General features: G+C 48.0%; 4 protein-coding genes across 4 annotated transcripts; 3 read left to right on the top strand and 1 right to left on the bottom strand.

Annotated features, from left to right (window-relative positions):
• Positions 1-167: 167 nt before the first annotated feature.
• Positions 168-2,063, top strand: BC939DRAFT_504837 (uncharacterized protein; the record flags this gene model as incomplete). The annotated part of the gene is made up of 5 exons (XM_051560572.1): positions 168-1,222; positions 1,305-1,443; positions 1,542-1,628; positions 1,718-1,855; positions 1,950-2,063. 5 exons carry the CDS (start codon positions 168-170, stop codon positions 2,061-2,063), a joined length of 1,533 nt encoding a protein of 510 aa, XP_051410252.1.
• A 162-nt stretch (positions 2,064-2,225) lies between these two features.
• Positions 2,226-3,046, bottom strand: BC939DRAFT_399257 (uncharacterized protein; the record flags this gene model as incomplete). Its single annotated transcript, XM_051552463.1, has 3 exons — positions 2,226-2,370; positions 2,500-2,681; positions 2,810-3,046. 3 exons carry the CDS (start codon positions 3,044-3,046, stop codon positions 2,226-2,228), a joined length of 564 nt encoding a protein of 187 aa, XP_051410251.1.
• Positions 3,047-3,824: 778 nt separating this feature from the next.
• On the top strand, positions 3,825-7,862 carry BC939DRAFT_457173 (glycoside hydrolase superfamily). Its single transcript, XM_051556441.1, has 7 exons — positions 3,825-4,739; positions 4,953-5,345; positions 5,441-5,494; positions 5,587-6,142; positions 6,257-6,504; positions 6,597-7,050; positions 7,138-7,862. The coding sequence occupies exons 1-7, from the start codon at positions 4,081-4,083 to the stop codon at positions 7,765-7,767; spliced, it is 2,994 nt and encodes a 997-aa protein (XP_051410250.1). The 5' UTR covers positions 3,825-4,080; the 3' UTR covers positions 7,768-7,862.
• Positions 7,863-7,881: 19 nt separating this feature from the next.
• Positions 7,882-10,291, top strand: BC939DRAFT_457172 (uncharacterized protein). The gene is made up of 2 exons (XM_051556440.1): positions 7,882-8,819; positions 8,914-10,291. Exons 1-2 carry the CDS (start codon positions 7,956-7,958, stop codon positions 10,039-10,041), a joined length of 1,992 nt encoding a protein of 663 aa, XP_051410249.1. The 5' UTR covers positions 7,882-7,955; the 3' UTR covers positions 10,042-10,291.
• The last annotated feature ends 1,369 nt before the right edge of the window (positions 10,292-11,660 follow it).

Raw genomic sequence — 11,660 nt, 5'->3', positions numbered from 1 at the left:
GATGCAGAAGATCAAATTGCATTCCGTCTTTGGATTTGCATCTCCATCGGCATCGGCATCAACATCACACATCCTATTTATCCTATTTAATAAAATAAATAACTCTCGCTGTGCCTGAAACGTTTCTTAACTTTAAGCACAAATCCAGTAGAGATTTAATTTCAAGGATGGCCCCCACACTCGAGCGCACCGAGACCGACAGTCTTTACTGTAACCCGACCGAGGATGGTGGCTCCATCAAAGCACCTCCCTCTATCAAGTCTGTCAAATCCACAACATCCTCAACCTCGTCTACCAAATCCGGAAGCCAGTCGACCAAGTCCAGATCTACCACCAAATCCAAATCCTCGACATCGTCTATCCCCAAGTCAGCAAATTGGAAAGCTGCAACGGATCCACTGGGCATGTCTTCCAAGGCCGTCGGGCCTGGGTTTATGCCTATGTTCAGCACACATCTCTATAGTCCCGGGTTTCAGGTCCCGACCGCACAAGCAGCAGTGGCTGCAAATCCTAAGGCATATCAAAGCAGGCAGCTCAAGTTCGTGGAGAAGAAAAGAACAGGATCGTCTGCAGCATCGACAAAGTCGGGCAAGTCGGAAAAGTCAGGCAAGTCGGGGAAGTCAGGCAAGTCGGAGAAGACAGGCCCGTCTTCATCTGACAAGTCTGTCAAGTCATCCAGCTCCTCGACAAAATCGACATTTCTCTCATCATTCACTGGCAGCTTCAGCACCCAGGGCGACAGCGAGAGCAGCATGGATAAAAAGATCCCAGAAACAATAGAGGAAACGGAACCTCCCAAGATAGAAGAGGCGACAAAGGAGACGGAAGTACCCAAAGAGCCGGAAAGCGGATCCAACCCTTCTGACAGCAAACCGTCCTCCACTCCTCTGACGGGCGAGCTCACGGTCGTAGTGGAGGATCACTCATCGCACAATAATAGCGTGCATCCGTTCGATAACCCAGCCTCGAGTCCTATAGCTGCGCTTAGAAGACCGTCAATAGCAGAGTCACTTAGGAGACCGTCAATAGCAGAGTCGATATCAAATCTGCAACTACCGACGCAGCAGCTACAGCATACACCGAACGAATTACTGCTGAGACGGGTGACCATTTGGGAGTACATTGGGCGGGTACATCAGGGAAAGATTGCATACTATAACACGATCATGTTGACAGAGGCCGATCTGCGGAAGTACTACACTCCCGATCATTTTCAGAAAAGGTACCTTCGCTTTTGGTGGCGCAATGCTCCTCTCTCTGAGGACCAATTTTCCTGATTTATTTTATTTTATCCCTTTTGTTAGAGCACATCAATATTTTTTTCTGGGAACGTCGATCGCCAATGTCCTTGACATACCTCGTCTTTCGGACTATGCCAAATCCCTATCCATGGTTCTGCAGGAATATGAGCACTACCTGTCTTTGGAATCAAAGTCCAAAAAGGTAAATGAACACACCAAGCATCCCCATCCCTGCTTGGAACGTGTATTTACAGTAACTTCTATTGACGCATTTTTTTTTTTTTTTTTTTAATCGAATAGAACTTCTTCAGGGGCGGTAAAAAATTGTCGGATGGCAGATCATTCGAAGAGACAGAAGAATACGCGCATTTTGAGATTAGGACAGTGGTAAAGGACCTTGCTCAGCTCTTTATGTTTTATTTACTTCCTCGTATAAGACCACGGTGCTTATGATATATTTCCTCTGCTGCTGATAGCCGTTCGAAATGGACTACATTATTATTTTTGCGACACTCTGCGATATGATCTCCATAGCCTACAAAAAGTTTGATACCCACAAGGCTAACGCTGTCATCGACTCGGATGTATTTCATAAGATTGATGTCCGGCTCAAGGTAACAAGCACAAAAAAAACCTAACGGTTTGGAAACTTCATTTGGTGCAGGTCAAATTATTGACGATATTATTTTACGATGCGCAATCTCACAGAAAATACTGAACACAGCAACAAAGGAGCTCGAGAACCTGACGCGCGAGGCCATACATGAAGAACTAAAGTCCTTAGACCCCCTCGCTAGTTTTATTATGGAGTGGGATCAATAAGCAATGGCCCTAAACCATTAAAACGCCCCTCTTTAATGATACGCCAATATGCCTTAATAAACTTAATCCCAGCATTTTCGACTGATGTCTAGTTCACGGCTCCCGAAGAATACGATCATAGTCTATACTCGCTTTATTTCCATTCTTATGGAAAAAGCACTCTCAAAGTCCATCGTCGCTCTCATCAGGCAAGAATGTATCACCGTCCATGTAACCCTCTGCGCCAAAGTTTTCAATGTCGATAGATTCTGGACGGACGTTGCTGAAATCAATGGCGGTCACTCGTGGATTGACAATCAATGAGTTCCTAGATGTTCATTCAAATCACATAATCAAGAGGTTAATTGATTTGGTCCGCAGATAAAGACAAGACGATGATAAATAACTCTCAGTATTCCGTTAAATATGGAAATGATCCCATTGGAAAAGAGCGTACTTTTTGATCATTGTGTACAACCGCCAACATTGGACAGCATTTCGCAGAATCAACAGAATGGTGTCCAGCACCTCCTCGGTTTCGTGTCCAGATCCGCACCCTTGGAGGACAAGGATTAGAGTGATCAAGCAAAAAACCACCAGGACAATGTCGACAATATTGGATGTTGATCGCCAGTAATTCTGTAGTAATGTATCATGGTTACGAAGGAAAAATTCATTGCAGTTTAGCTGTTAATGAAATGCAAATTTCATTGCTACATATTGAAATGAAAGCAGAAAGGGCAAAAGAGTCTCATCCAAGCACATACCTTCCCGAGCGCAGTAAGCCGCACTGCAACCTCTGCAATCATAGTTCCATTGATGATGGATTCGAGAACGATAAAGAGTGCGGAACTAGAACAGCCCTGGTGGAAGGAGAGAAAGATGGAGCAGATGCTGAGGATGGCCATGACAAAGTAGAGGATCATGTAGAACTTTGAATAGAGAATTCTGTTGGCAAGGTTCTGAAAGATCTCACGCCTGGTCAGACTATGTTGGCTCCTCATTGCCGGTACGGATATTCCCTGCTCTCTAAAGCGGGACGATGAAGGACGAGGGCACGGAGTTAGCTAGTGAAAGGGCGGAAACTGCAGCCCTTGTGCCCAAAATGTCGAAAGTCGAAAGTCGATCCTGCCAAGACTTGGGCCTTGTCCGCAATGAGTGTTACCCAATCACGCTGTACTGTCCACGGTCCATTGCAATTGTGAAGTGTGTAGCTGCAGTCCTGAGTTTAAGGGTGAGAAAGAGATGAGCGAAGTAAGAATGCAGGGAATGTGGAGCGGCAAAAGAAAAAAGGTAACCTGCCTCAAGATAGGCCACATTTGAAATAAAGTTATCAAAAGGTGCGTATCAGATTGGACAGGATCTGCAATTCAGGAACCATGCGTGAGTATGAAATCGTAGAGGCCTGTCCTTCGGCGGCAAATTGAGCATTGGCGATACATATTGCCGAGAGGGAGACGCGGGAGAAAAAGCAAGAAGATGGACGATCGCAATCGATCGTACAGCCCCTTTTAAGAGGGGAGAGGTGAGGGAGTGCAGTGTGTAAATATAGGGCAGCCTTTGATCGGTGAACACTTCCTGGGCTGAACTGCACGGCCATGGAAGTCAGTTGCAATGATACCAATGACCCCAATAGTTCCGAGTAGAGCAGAGCAGACTGAGTACATGTGCAGAATACATTACTATGCACTCTCAATGGTGTCCACACGACCTGTCCCCTCCCCCCTCTTCAGTCGCACCGTACACCTAATCAACCTTAAACTGACTGGGCAAAGGGAGGGGAGGGAGGGAGGGGCAGGAGAGAAGGCTGAGGATGATTCCGGCATCCATCTGAATCAGACAAAAAAAACACTCATCCTTCCTTCCCCTCACTCTTCTTCTTTCTCTTCTTTTGATTCAACAGCTCATATTCCACCACCCCTCATCCCGTGGATCAGCAACCCCTCAGTCAAAGTCTTACTTTTTTCTTGTAATCCCCTCCCACTTCCCCTACTCAGCTGCCCGAGCTTTTACTCTTTATCCTCCTTCCTTCAGCAAAATGCTGGGCAATGGAAAGACAGCACCCGCTCCGGCTGATGATCCTACTAAGGATACAGAGTCCCCCCAAGAGCAATTGGAGGTAGAGAATGGCATGACCTTCCGCCCTCACCACCTCAGACCACAGAGCAAACATACTACATCATTCACATCTATGTCGTCCTATGCCTCCTCCGACAGCGAAGATGAAGACAAAGATGACAACAAGATCCAAGGCTCTTCCTTCGCTTCTGGGGATCAAAAAATATCCGTCCCCACGACAGCACACCAGTCCCCTTCTTCACAAACGCCCTCAAACAAGCTCCATACAAGGGCACAAGATCGTCGCCCTGGTGGAGGAACACTTCTAAGGCCCGCGGGTAAAGCCCACGACTGGTACTCTGGAGGACGAATCACATCCCGCGGACGATGGTTCAGAGATTCACAAAACAGGACACTGTTGCTGCGAGGAGTCAATTTGTGTGGAAACTCCAAGTTACCGACGACCCCTAATGGCAGTTCGCATCTGAACGAGAGATTCTTTGACCATCGCAATGTTTGCTTCCTGGGCCGACCATTCCCTCGCGATCAAGCAGACGAGCATTTTTCGAGGCTGCGTCGCTGGGGTCTGACATTCGTACGGTTGTTGGTGCCTTGGGAGGCCCTCGAGCACTCTGGACCGTAAGTATCGTCATTGATCTGGTTGCATTTTACAAACAAAGAGACATAGACCAATGTGCAGCCTTAGTGTTTGTGATCACAAACATCAGTATCGTATGTGCTGCTGCTGCTCGCGCGTGTACAAACCACTTGACACGACGACAATATGCGCTTGCTGTGCAATGTAGAGATGGCACGACAATGACCAGCTTCTTTTTCAAAAAAAAAAAATAGGGGTATATACGACGAAGCGTTCATTGATTCTCTAGTAGAGCTAATCGAGCTCATGCCCAAGTATGGCATCAAGTGCTTCATCGATCCACATCAGGACTGCTGGTCTCGGTTCTCTGGCGGATCAGGAGCGCCTGGGTGGACGTTTGAGGTAGCTGGATTAGACATCACCAAGTTCAAGGTCACAGGAGCAGCCTACGTTCACAACACGAACCAGTATCCTGGAGATTCACCGCCCATGGTCTGGCCTACCAACTACACCAAACTCGCCGCCAGCACCATGTTTACACTCTTCTGGGCAGGAGACACATTTGCACCCAACAAGACATACCAAGGAGAGCCGATCCAGCAGTTCCTGCAAAACAGATATATTGCTTGCTATCAGCATCTTGCAAGGTAAAGGGGACTGACTACTCGCACTATGCATAATCCATATGCATATATGCACAATGTATTCATGAAGTACATGGATTTGTCATTACGCCTTGTAGACGACTGAGCCATCTTGATGCAATCGTGGGATATGAAGTCATGAATGAACCACAGTAAGTCTTTTTTTGTATTATGTTAGCCCCGAATCAACAAGAGCTTTCTTTGGGCTGGCTCTGACCCCGTTTTCATCTTACATTTCTTGCAGCCCTGGATACGTCGGTCTCAAATCTCTCAAGCGTTATGACTTCAACACCAACCTGTTTTTCGGAGACTTTCCTTCTGCCCTCGAGTCATTTGCTCTCGCCGACGGAATGACGCTCCCGATTGAGGTCTGGGTCAAATCATGGCCATATCCTACTAGAAAGGAGCGGACCAGGTTGATCAACGTGGAAAAAGAATGTGCATGGATCGACGGCGAGTGTCTTTGGAAGCAACAGGGTGTCTGGCGCGTGAACCCAAAGACAGGGGCACCGCAGATCGTCAAACCAGATTATTTTACTAAGGATCCGATTACTGGCGAAAAAGTTGACTTTTACCGCCTCTATCTCAATTTTGTCAACAAATACTCTCGAGCGATTCAGACTGTTGCTCCATCTGCATTTATCTTTGTCGGTCCGATTCCTAATGAGCCAGCGCCAGTGTGGGGTCCAGAGGACCACGAGGAGAATATCGTCTATGCCCCTCATTGGTATGACCTACATTCGATCTTCAACAAAGCATTCGATGGCCGCATCACACACAACGTGCAGGGCCTGAGCAAGGTAAGCTGCAATCATTATCGGTACCCTATATGAGGAAGAAAAATACCCCTGTGTATTCTTGGCTTATCTGACGCTGTGATCTTATTACCTCTACTATATGCTTACGCCCTCTAGGGAATGAACGTGTTCTCAGCGACATATTTTGGGATGAAGGGTGCAAAGAAGAACTACCGCGGCCAGCTGGCAAACGTCCTCAACATTGGTTTACAGAATGTTGGCACAAAGCCCTGTCTGATTGGAGAATGCGGTATTCCAATGGATATTAACCAAAGGCAGGCGTTCATGAGTGGCGACTATGGATATCATTCCAAGTTCTTGGACGCTGTCTTGTCAGCCATGGAGGCCAATCTTCTTAGTTTCACGTAAGGCACGCCCATCGGGAGCATGACGTTGCTATGTGTTAAGCCTCTACTGTGCACCACCCTGACCCGCTATCTGTCCTCTTTTTCGCTAGACTGTGGAACTACAACACCACAAATGACAATACCTATGGAGACCACTGGAATGGCGAGGACTTCTCCATTTTCTCGCTGGATTCTCCTCGGCGATCTCCTCATCTAATCAATGGTAGCTCTTCGCCCAACTCATCAAAGGCATCGCTTCGACAGCAGGCGCCTAATTTTGCAAAGGAAATCATGCGGAGAGCAGCCGCTCAGAACGCAGACGGCGGCAGCGTGATGACAGATGGTGTGGATGCCACAATCAGCGATAATGGCAGCACTGTCGATAACGATGACAACGATACAGCCCAGGGAGAAAGGAAAGCGGAGAGAGATGACGAGGCAGACACCATCATGGATGATGACTCACCCTTTGATCGCTCCTACTTTTGCTTTGACTACGAAGAATCAAAGGATGGGCCAGATCATGAGCATCACCTTGGAGGACGCGCCCTTGATGCCGTTGTGGTATGCTCAAAAAACATAGGAGTCGTGTCAGGAATTATGTACAGAATCAGGGACCAAAATAATGATAATTATCGATTTTATTAATAGCGACCCTATGCTGCCAAAGTCGCAGGCGAGCCGATTTCGAGCGAATTCGACTACAACACCTTACAGTATACCTTTCGGTTCTGTAACTATATCCAGGTTCCTGTGCCGATCGTCCATGTCACGACGCCGGAGCAACTAAGCCAAGGTACTGGGTCTGCCTCACTATCATCTGACCTTGCCAACTCGGACGGCTTCACGCTGGATGGTCAAAAGGTTGCTACCTCTGGAAAGTCAGAGCCGAATCCTGCTTGGATTGGCCATCCCCCCGAAGGCACCATGATGGCTTTTGAGACGGAAGTCTTTATCCCATCCTATCATTACGACGATACTGGTCTGGAGATTCTTGTTAGCGACGGCGACTGGCGTTATGTGAAAGAGCGCCAGACCCTATATTACCGGCACCGCGACATGCAGCCTGGCGCAGTCCATTCGATCAGGATCAAGCCAGTCAACAGGTCTGCGGCAGGGACGAATTTGACGTCGACAAAGGCGGGACAGTCGAATTCCTCGGTGGTGGTGGAAGGATCAGACATACAGGTCCACTCCGGAGCAGGACCAAGTACGCCAGCAAATACTACTGGTACCAGACCCGAGGGCGACTCTGACTGTGCTTCCTGCATTATCATGTAAACTCACCTCCGAATATAGTAATATTTTTTACTTCTCAGTGATTGGCGTTGACATAAACCGCCACCAAAATAAAATAAAAAAATGTCCGAACCTGCCGCCCTTTCGCTTGGTTGGTAATCTCTTTCTTTTTCCTTCATCCCCACTCTCTTTCTTCTCATCCCCTCATCCTTCTCACTCCATTCCACACAATGTCCCGAAGAAACAGAAACGGTGCTGGCACTACCTACGTCAACAATGTTCGGGGTCCTACCAGCGCCTTGACCAGCTTTCTAAACGAAAGAGGAATTCGCCGCGCCAACCCAGCGCCTGCTCCTGCAGTCTCCAACACAGTTGAGCAGCAACAGGATGAGGAAAATCAGTCGACACCTACAACACCATCTTCCTCTCAGACCACTCGCACTGCTCGCCTTACTAGAGGCAGGACTATCACTACGGCGACCGGTAGTGCTTCCATCAGCACCTCTCGGTCGGAATCGATTGACGCTGTGAATACCTCAGCCGGCGATGTTGAAGAGGAGGAAGAGAACGGCGACGATAACGATGACGGGGTCGATCTTGTGCCCATATCGCTCTCACTCCGGACTACCCGCTCAACCCGTGTAAGAGTCGCCGTTGCTGCATCCACATCTTCGGCCTCGTCTTCCTCTTCCAAGGCGAAGGCCGCCGCATCCAAAGATGCTGATTCTGCTGCAGCAGGCCCATCAAAGAAGCGCCGCAAGAAGGATGCTTCTGACGACGAGAACGACGAGGATTTTCATGACATCACTGGCTATGTCTCCCGGTCGAGCTTCAGTCACAAAGGTCGGATGCCTCAAGGATCCAACAGAATCGAGTTCTGCTCCCGATGCAGAGCCCGGTTTACCATCAAGGCTGGCATTACACCAGCTATGGATGAAGATGATGGTGGAATGTTATGTCCCACGTGCGCTGGTGCCACTGAACCTGCTCTGACTCCCATTCCAAGATCCAAGCCTGCTAAGCGTGCTAGAAGGAAGCAACAGAAGGCAGAGATCGAGAGCCAGGTCCCTTCGCTGCAAGATCTGTGCATTCAGGTATGCACTGCACTATCTGTATTTGGCATTAGTCATGGTGCTTTTCTACTTGATAAATATGTCTTTAACGTCAATCTTGGTTTTGTATATATAGAAAATTGCAAACTACATTGAGGATGTAGAGGCATTCGGAGACATCAGCGACTTCAGCTTGAACAGAATCTGCAAGATTATCTGTCGGAATCGATCTCTGAACCCGAGCACTATCCAGCTTTTCCTCGATCCTCGCCATGTTGATTTGACTCTGTACGATTGCACTAACATCACCGCCGAGGGGTTTCAGAGCATTGCCCAGTTTTGTCCCAACCTTCGGTCTCTCAAGCTCAAGATGTGCGGGCGAATCGACGACAGCGCCATGGCCTACTATACGGAACACCTCACCGATCTCTCTTCGCTCTCGCTTGTAGGCCCAATCCTGATTACGGAAGGTGCCTATATCAAACTGTTCGAGACTGTGGGCGAGAGGTTCGAGCGGTTCGAAATTAAGCACGCAGCTAGGTTCTCTCTTAAGGCACTCAAGGCTCTTTGCGATAACTGTCCCAACCTGACTCACCTGAGGCTCAGTGACCTTAACCAGATGGACGACGAGTGGATGGAGCCCATTTCCAACCTTACAAAGTTGAGATCGTTACGTCTTCGCAATCCGGAACATGAATGTGTGTCGACAGAGCCTGTAATGAAACTCCTTCAGGCTGTGGGATCGGGGCTAGAGGAGTTAGAGCTGAAGGGCTGTATCGCGCTGGAGGACCGTGTCTTGACCGATGCCGTACTGCCGAGTTGTGTGCGCCTGGAGAGACTCAACATTGCGGGCTGCGAGGAGTTCACTACCGAAGGCATCGTGGCGCTGTTTACGGAGTGGAAGTTGAATCGCGGGCTGACATATCTTAACCTAGAGAACTGTGTCATGCTCAAGGATGAGGCACTAGTGGCCATTGCAGCACATTCGGGTGCAACGCTTGAGGACTTTGGTATCAAGGGTTTGGATGAGCTCACGAAGGAAGGGCTGGCTGCGATGGAGCAGTGTCTCAACTTAAAGACATTAGATGTGAGCTGGTGCCGTGCCATGGACGACGATATGATGGAGCGACTCTTGGAGTCGTCCCCAAAGCTGGAGAAGATCATTGTGTGGGGTGACCATCGATTGACAGAATGCTGTCCCAGCAGGAAGGGGCTAAAAGTTGTTGGTCGTGAAGGTGATTACATGGACCTGAGATTCATGTAGGGCGCACACATCCTATGTCTCAATAGACTGCAAAACAAAGAAGAGAATACATCCAATTGTGAATGGGAAGAATATAATCTCACCCCCCCGTAAGATTTTATTCTTACACCCCCCGTGAGATTATCCAAAGCACATAGTGAAATTTTATTCTCACACCCCCCGTAAGAGCTTTAATCTTACACCCTGTTATTCTATAGCGAAACAAAGATAATCTCACGGGCATATAAAAGAGGCTTTATGATCAATACCTGGGTTTCTAAGTGCTTAAGCGCCTGACACCCCGTTATCGTCGCCCAGATGTGTCAAGAGTGCAAACTTCAGTACATCTCTCTCTCTCTCTCTACCAGTGCGCACTTTTGTACACCTCTCTCTCTATACCAGCCCGAACTTTTTTCCTTCTGCCCTGACCACGCGCCATCGTACCCAATACGTAATTGTTAATAGATTGCTCTTGCTTCTATCACACATCTAGTCCCATCACCTCAATTCGTTTAAGGATCCGGATCTTTTTAGCCATCGCTTCCTTAATATAGACTGTAGTTCAGCTCCGTTCTCTGATACCAGGTGTGTTACACTCTTGACACACTCGGGCGACGCACTAAATTGCTGTTTACCAGTAGTGCGGTGATAACGGGGTGTCATACTAGGTCTACATGTAGATTCACATATCGGTTTCCTTATCGCTGGAGAATCTACCCCTTTGTCCAATCCAATATGAGGCAGGATTGAGCCAGATTTCACTCCGAAGCTGAATGACGAGGTGCCATGGAAAGAGAAAATAGACAGTCGTTTGTGATCATATTGGAGTAGTACTTTACGATTCAAAATCACTATCGTGGATCTTTGCAAAGGTTTAATGCTAGATTTAGTATGCTATGATGTCGACAGTGCTTCGCCCAGTTTCTACAATATTTCAATGCACTGTTGACACCGATGCAACTAGTATATAACCCTATCTACGCATAGAACTAGATAGCAGCATTCGCCAATAAAATACCTTTTCACCCTAGATCCTTCGACACCTCAGATACTCCAATCGTTTGCAAGCATGCCGACGCGTAGGGAGTTACCTAGCTTTCACTGTCGTGGAAAATGATAAGCAAGGCAAGACCATGCGCTTTCCCGTCTCTACATCTGCGCAATTTTATATCGTTCTACACTCGCTCCACCAAACCGCCATTTTTATTTTACTTATTTTCAGTTGAGACATACGACTAGGGGCCAGAATTTCCAAAGTGAGGGGCGTCAGAGCGCGTTCTTTTCCTATTTGTAGAAACCGGACTGGAAGGTCCGGTGTCAGAAGCAGAAGCAGAAGCAGCTTGCACAGCTTGCCCCTGCCCTTGACCTGCTGCAATCTGGGCAATAGAGCTCAGGACCCGTTGCTCCATAGCTGTGATTAGCGTGCGCTGTTCCTCTTAAAACGCCATGATTTGCATGCGCTATACATGTTGCTGTTGAGTATTTGCAATATCCGAGCCCCGCATGAACTCTCGGATAGTTGCACCAACCACTCTTCCTGAATCAAATGTCATTGAAGTAGCCGAAATGACGTTATTGTTGAATATGAGTGCATTGCTGCCGCTAAACGCCTCATCGCCTTTGTGGTTCTCCTCATCAAC

The sequence above is a fragment of the Gamsiella multidivaricata genome (assembly GCF_025024155.1).
Source record: "Gamsiella multidivaricata strain RSA 2152 chromosome Unknown BC939scaffold_50, whole genome shotgun sequence".
In the NCBI taxonomy this organism is placed as follows: domain Eukaryota; kingdom Fungi; phylum Mortierellomycota; class Mortierellomycetes; order Mortierellales; family Mortierellaceae; genus Gamsiella; species Gamsiella multidivaricata.
Note: the sequence above shows the minus strand (reverse complement) of the source record. Positions and strands in the feature narration are given on the sequence as shown.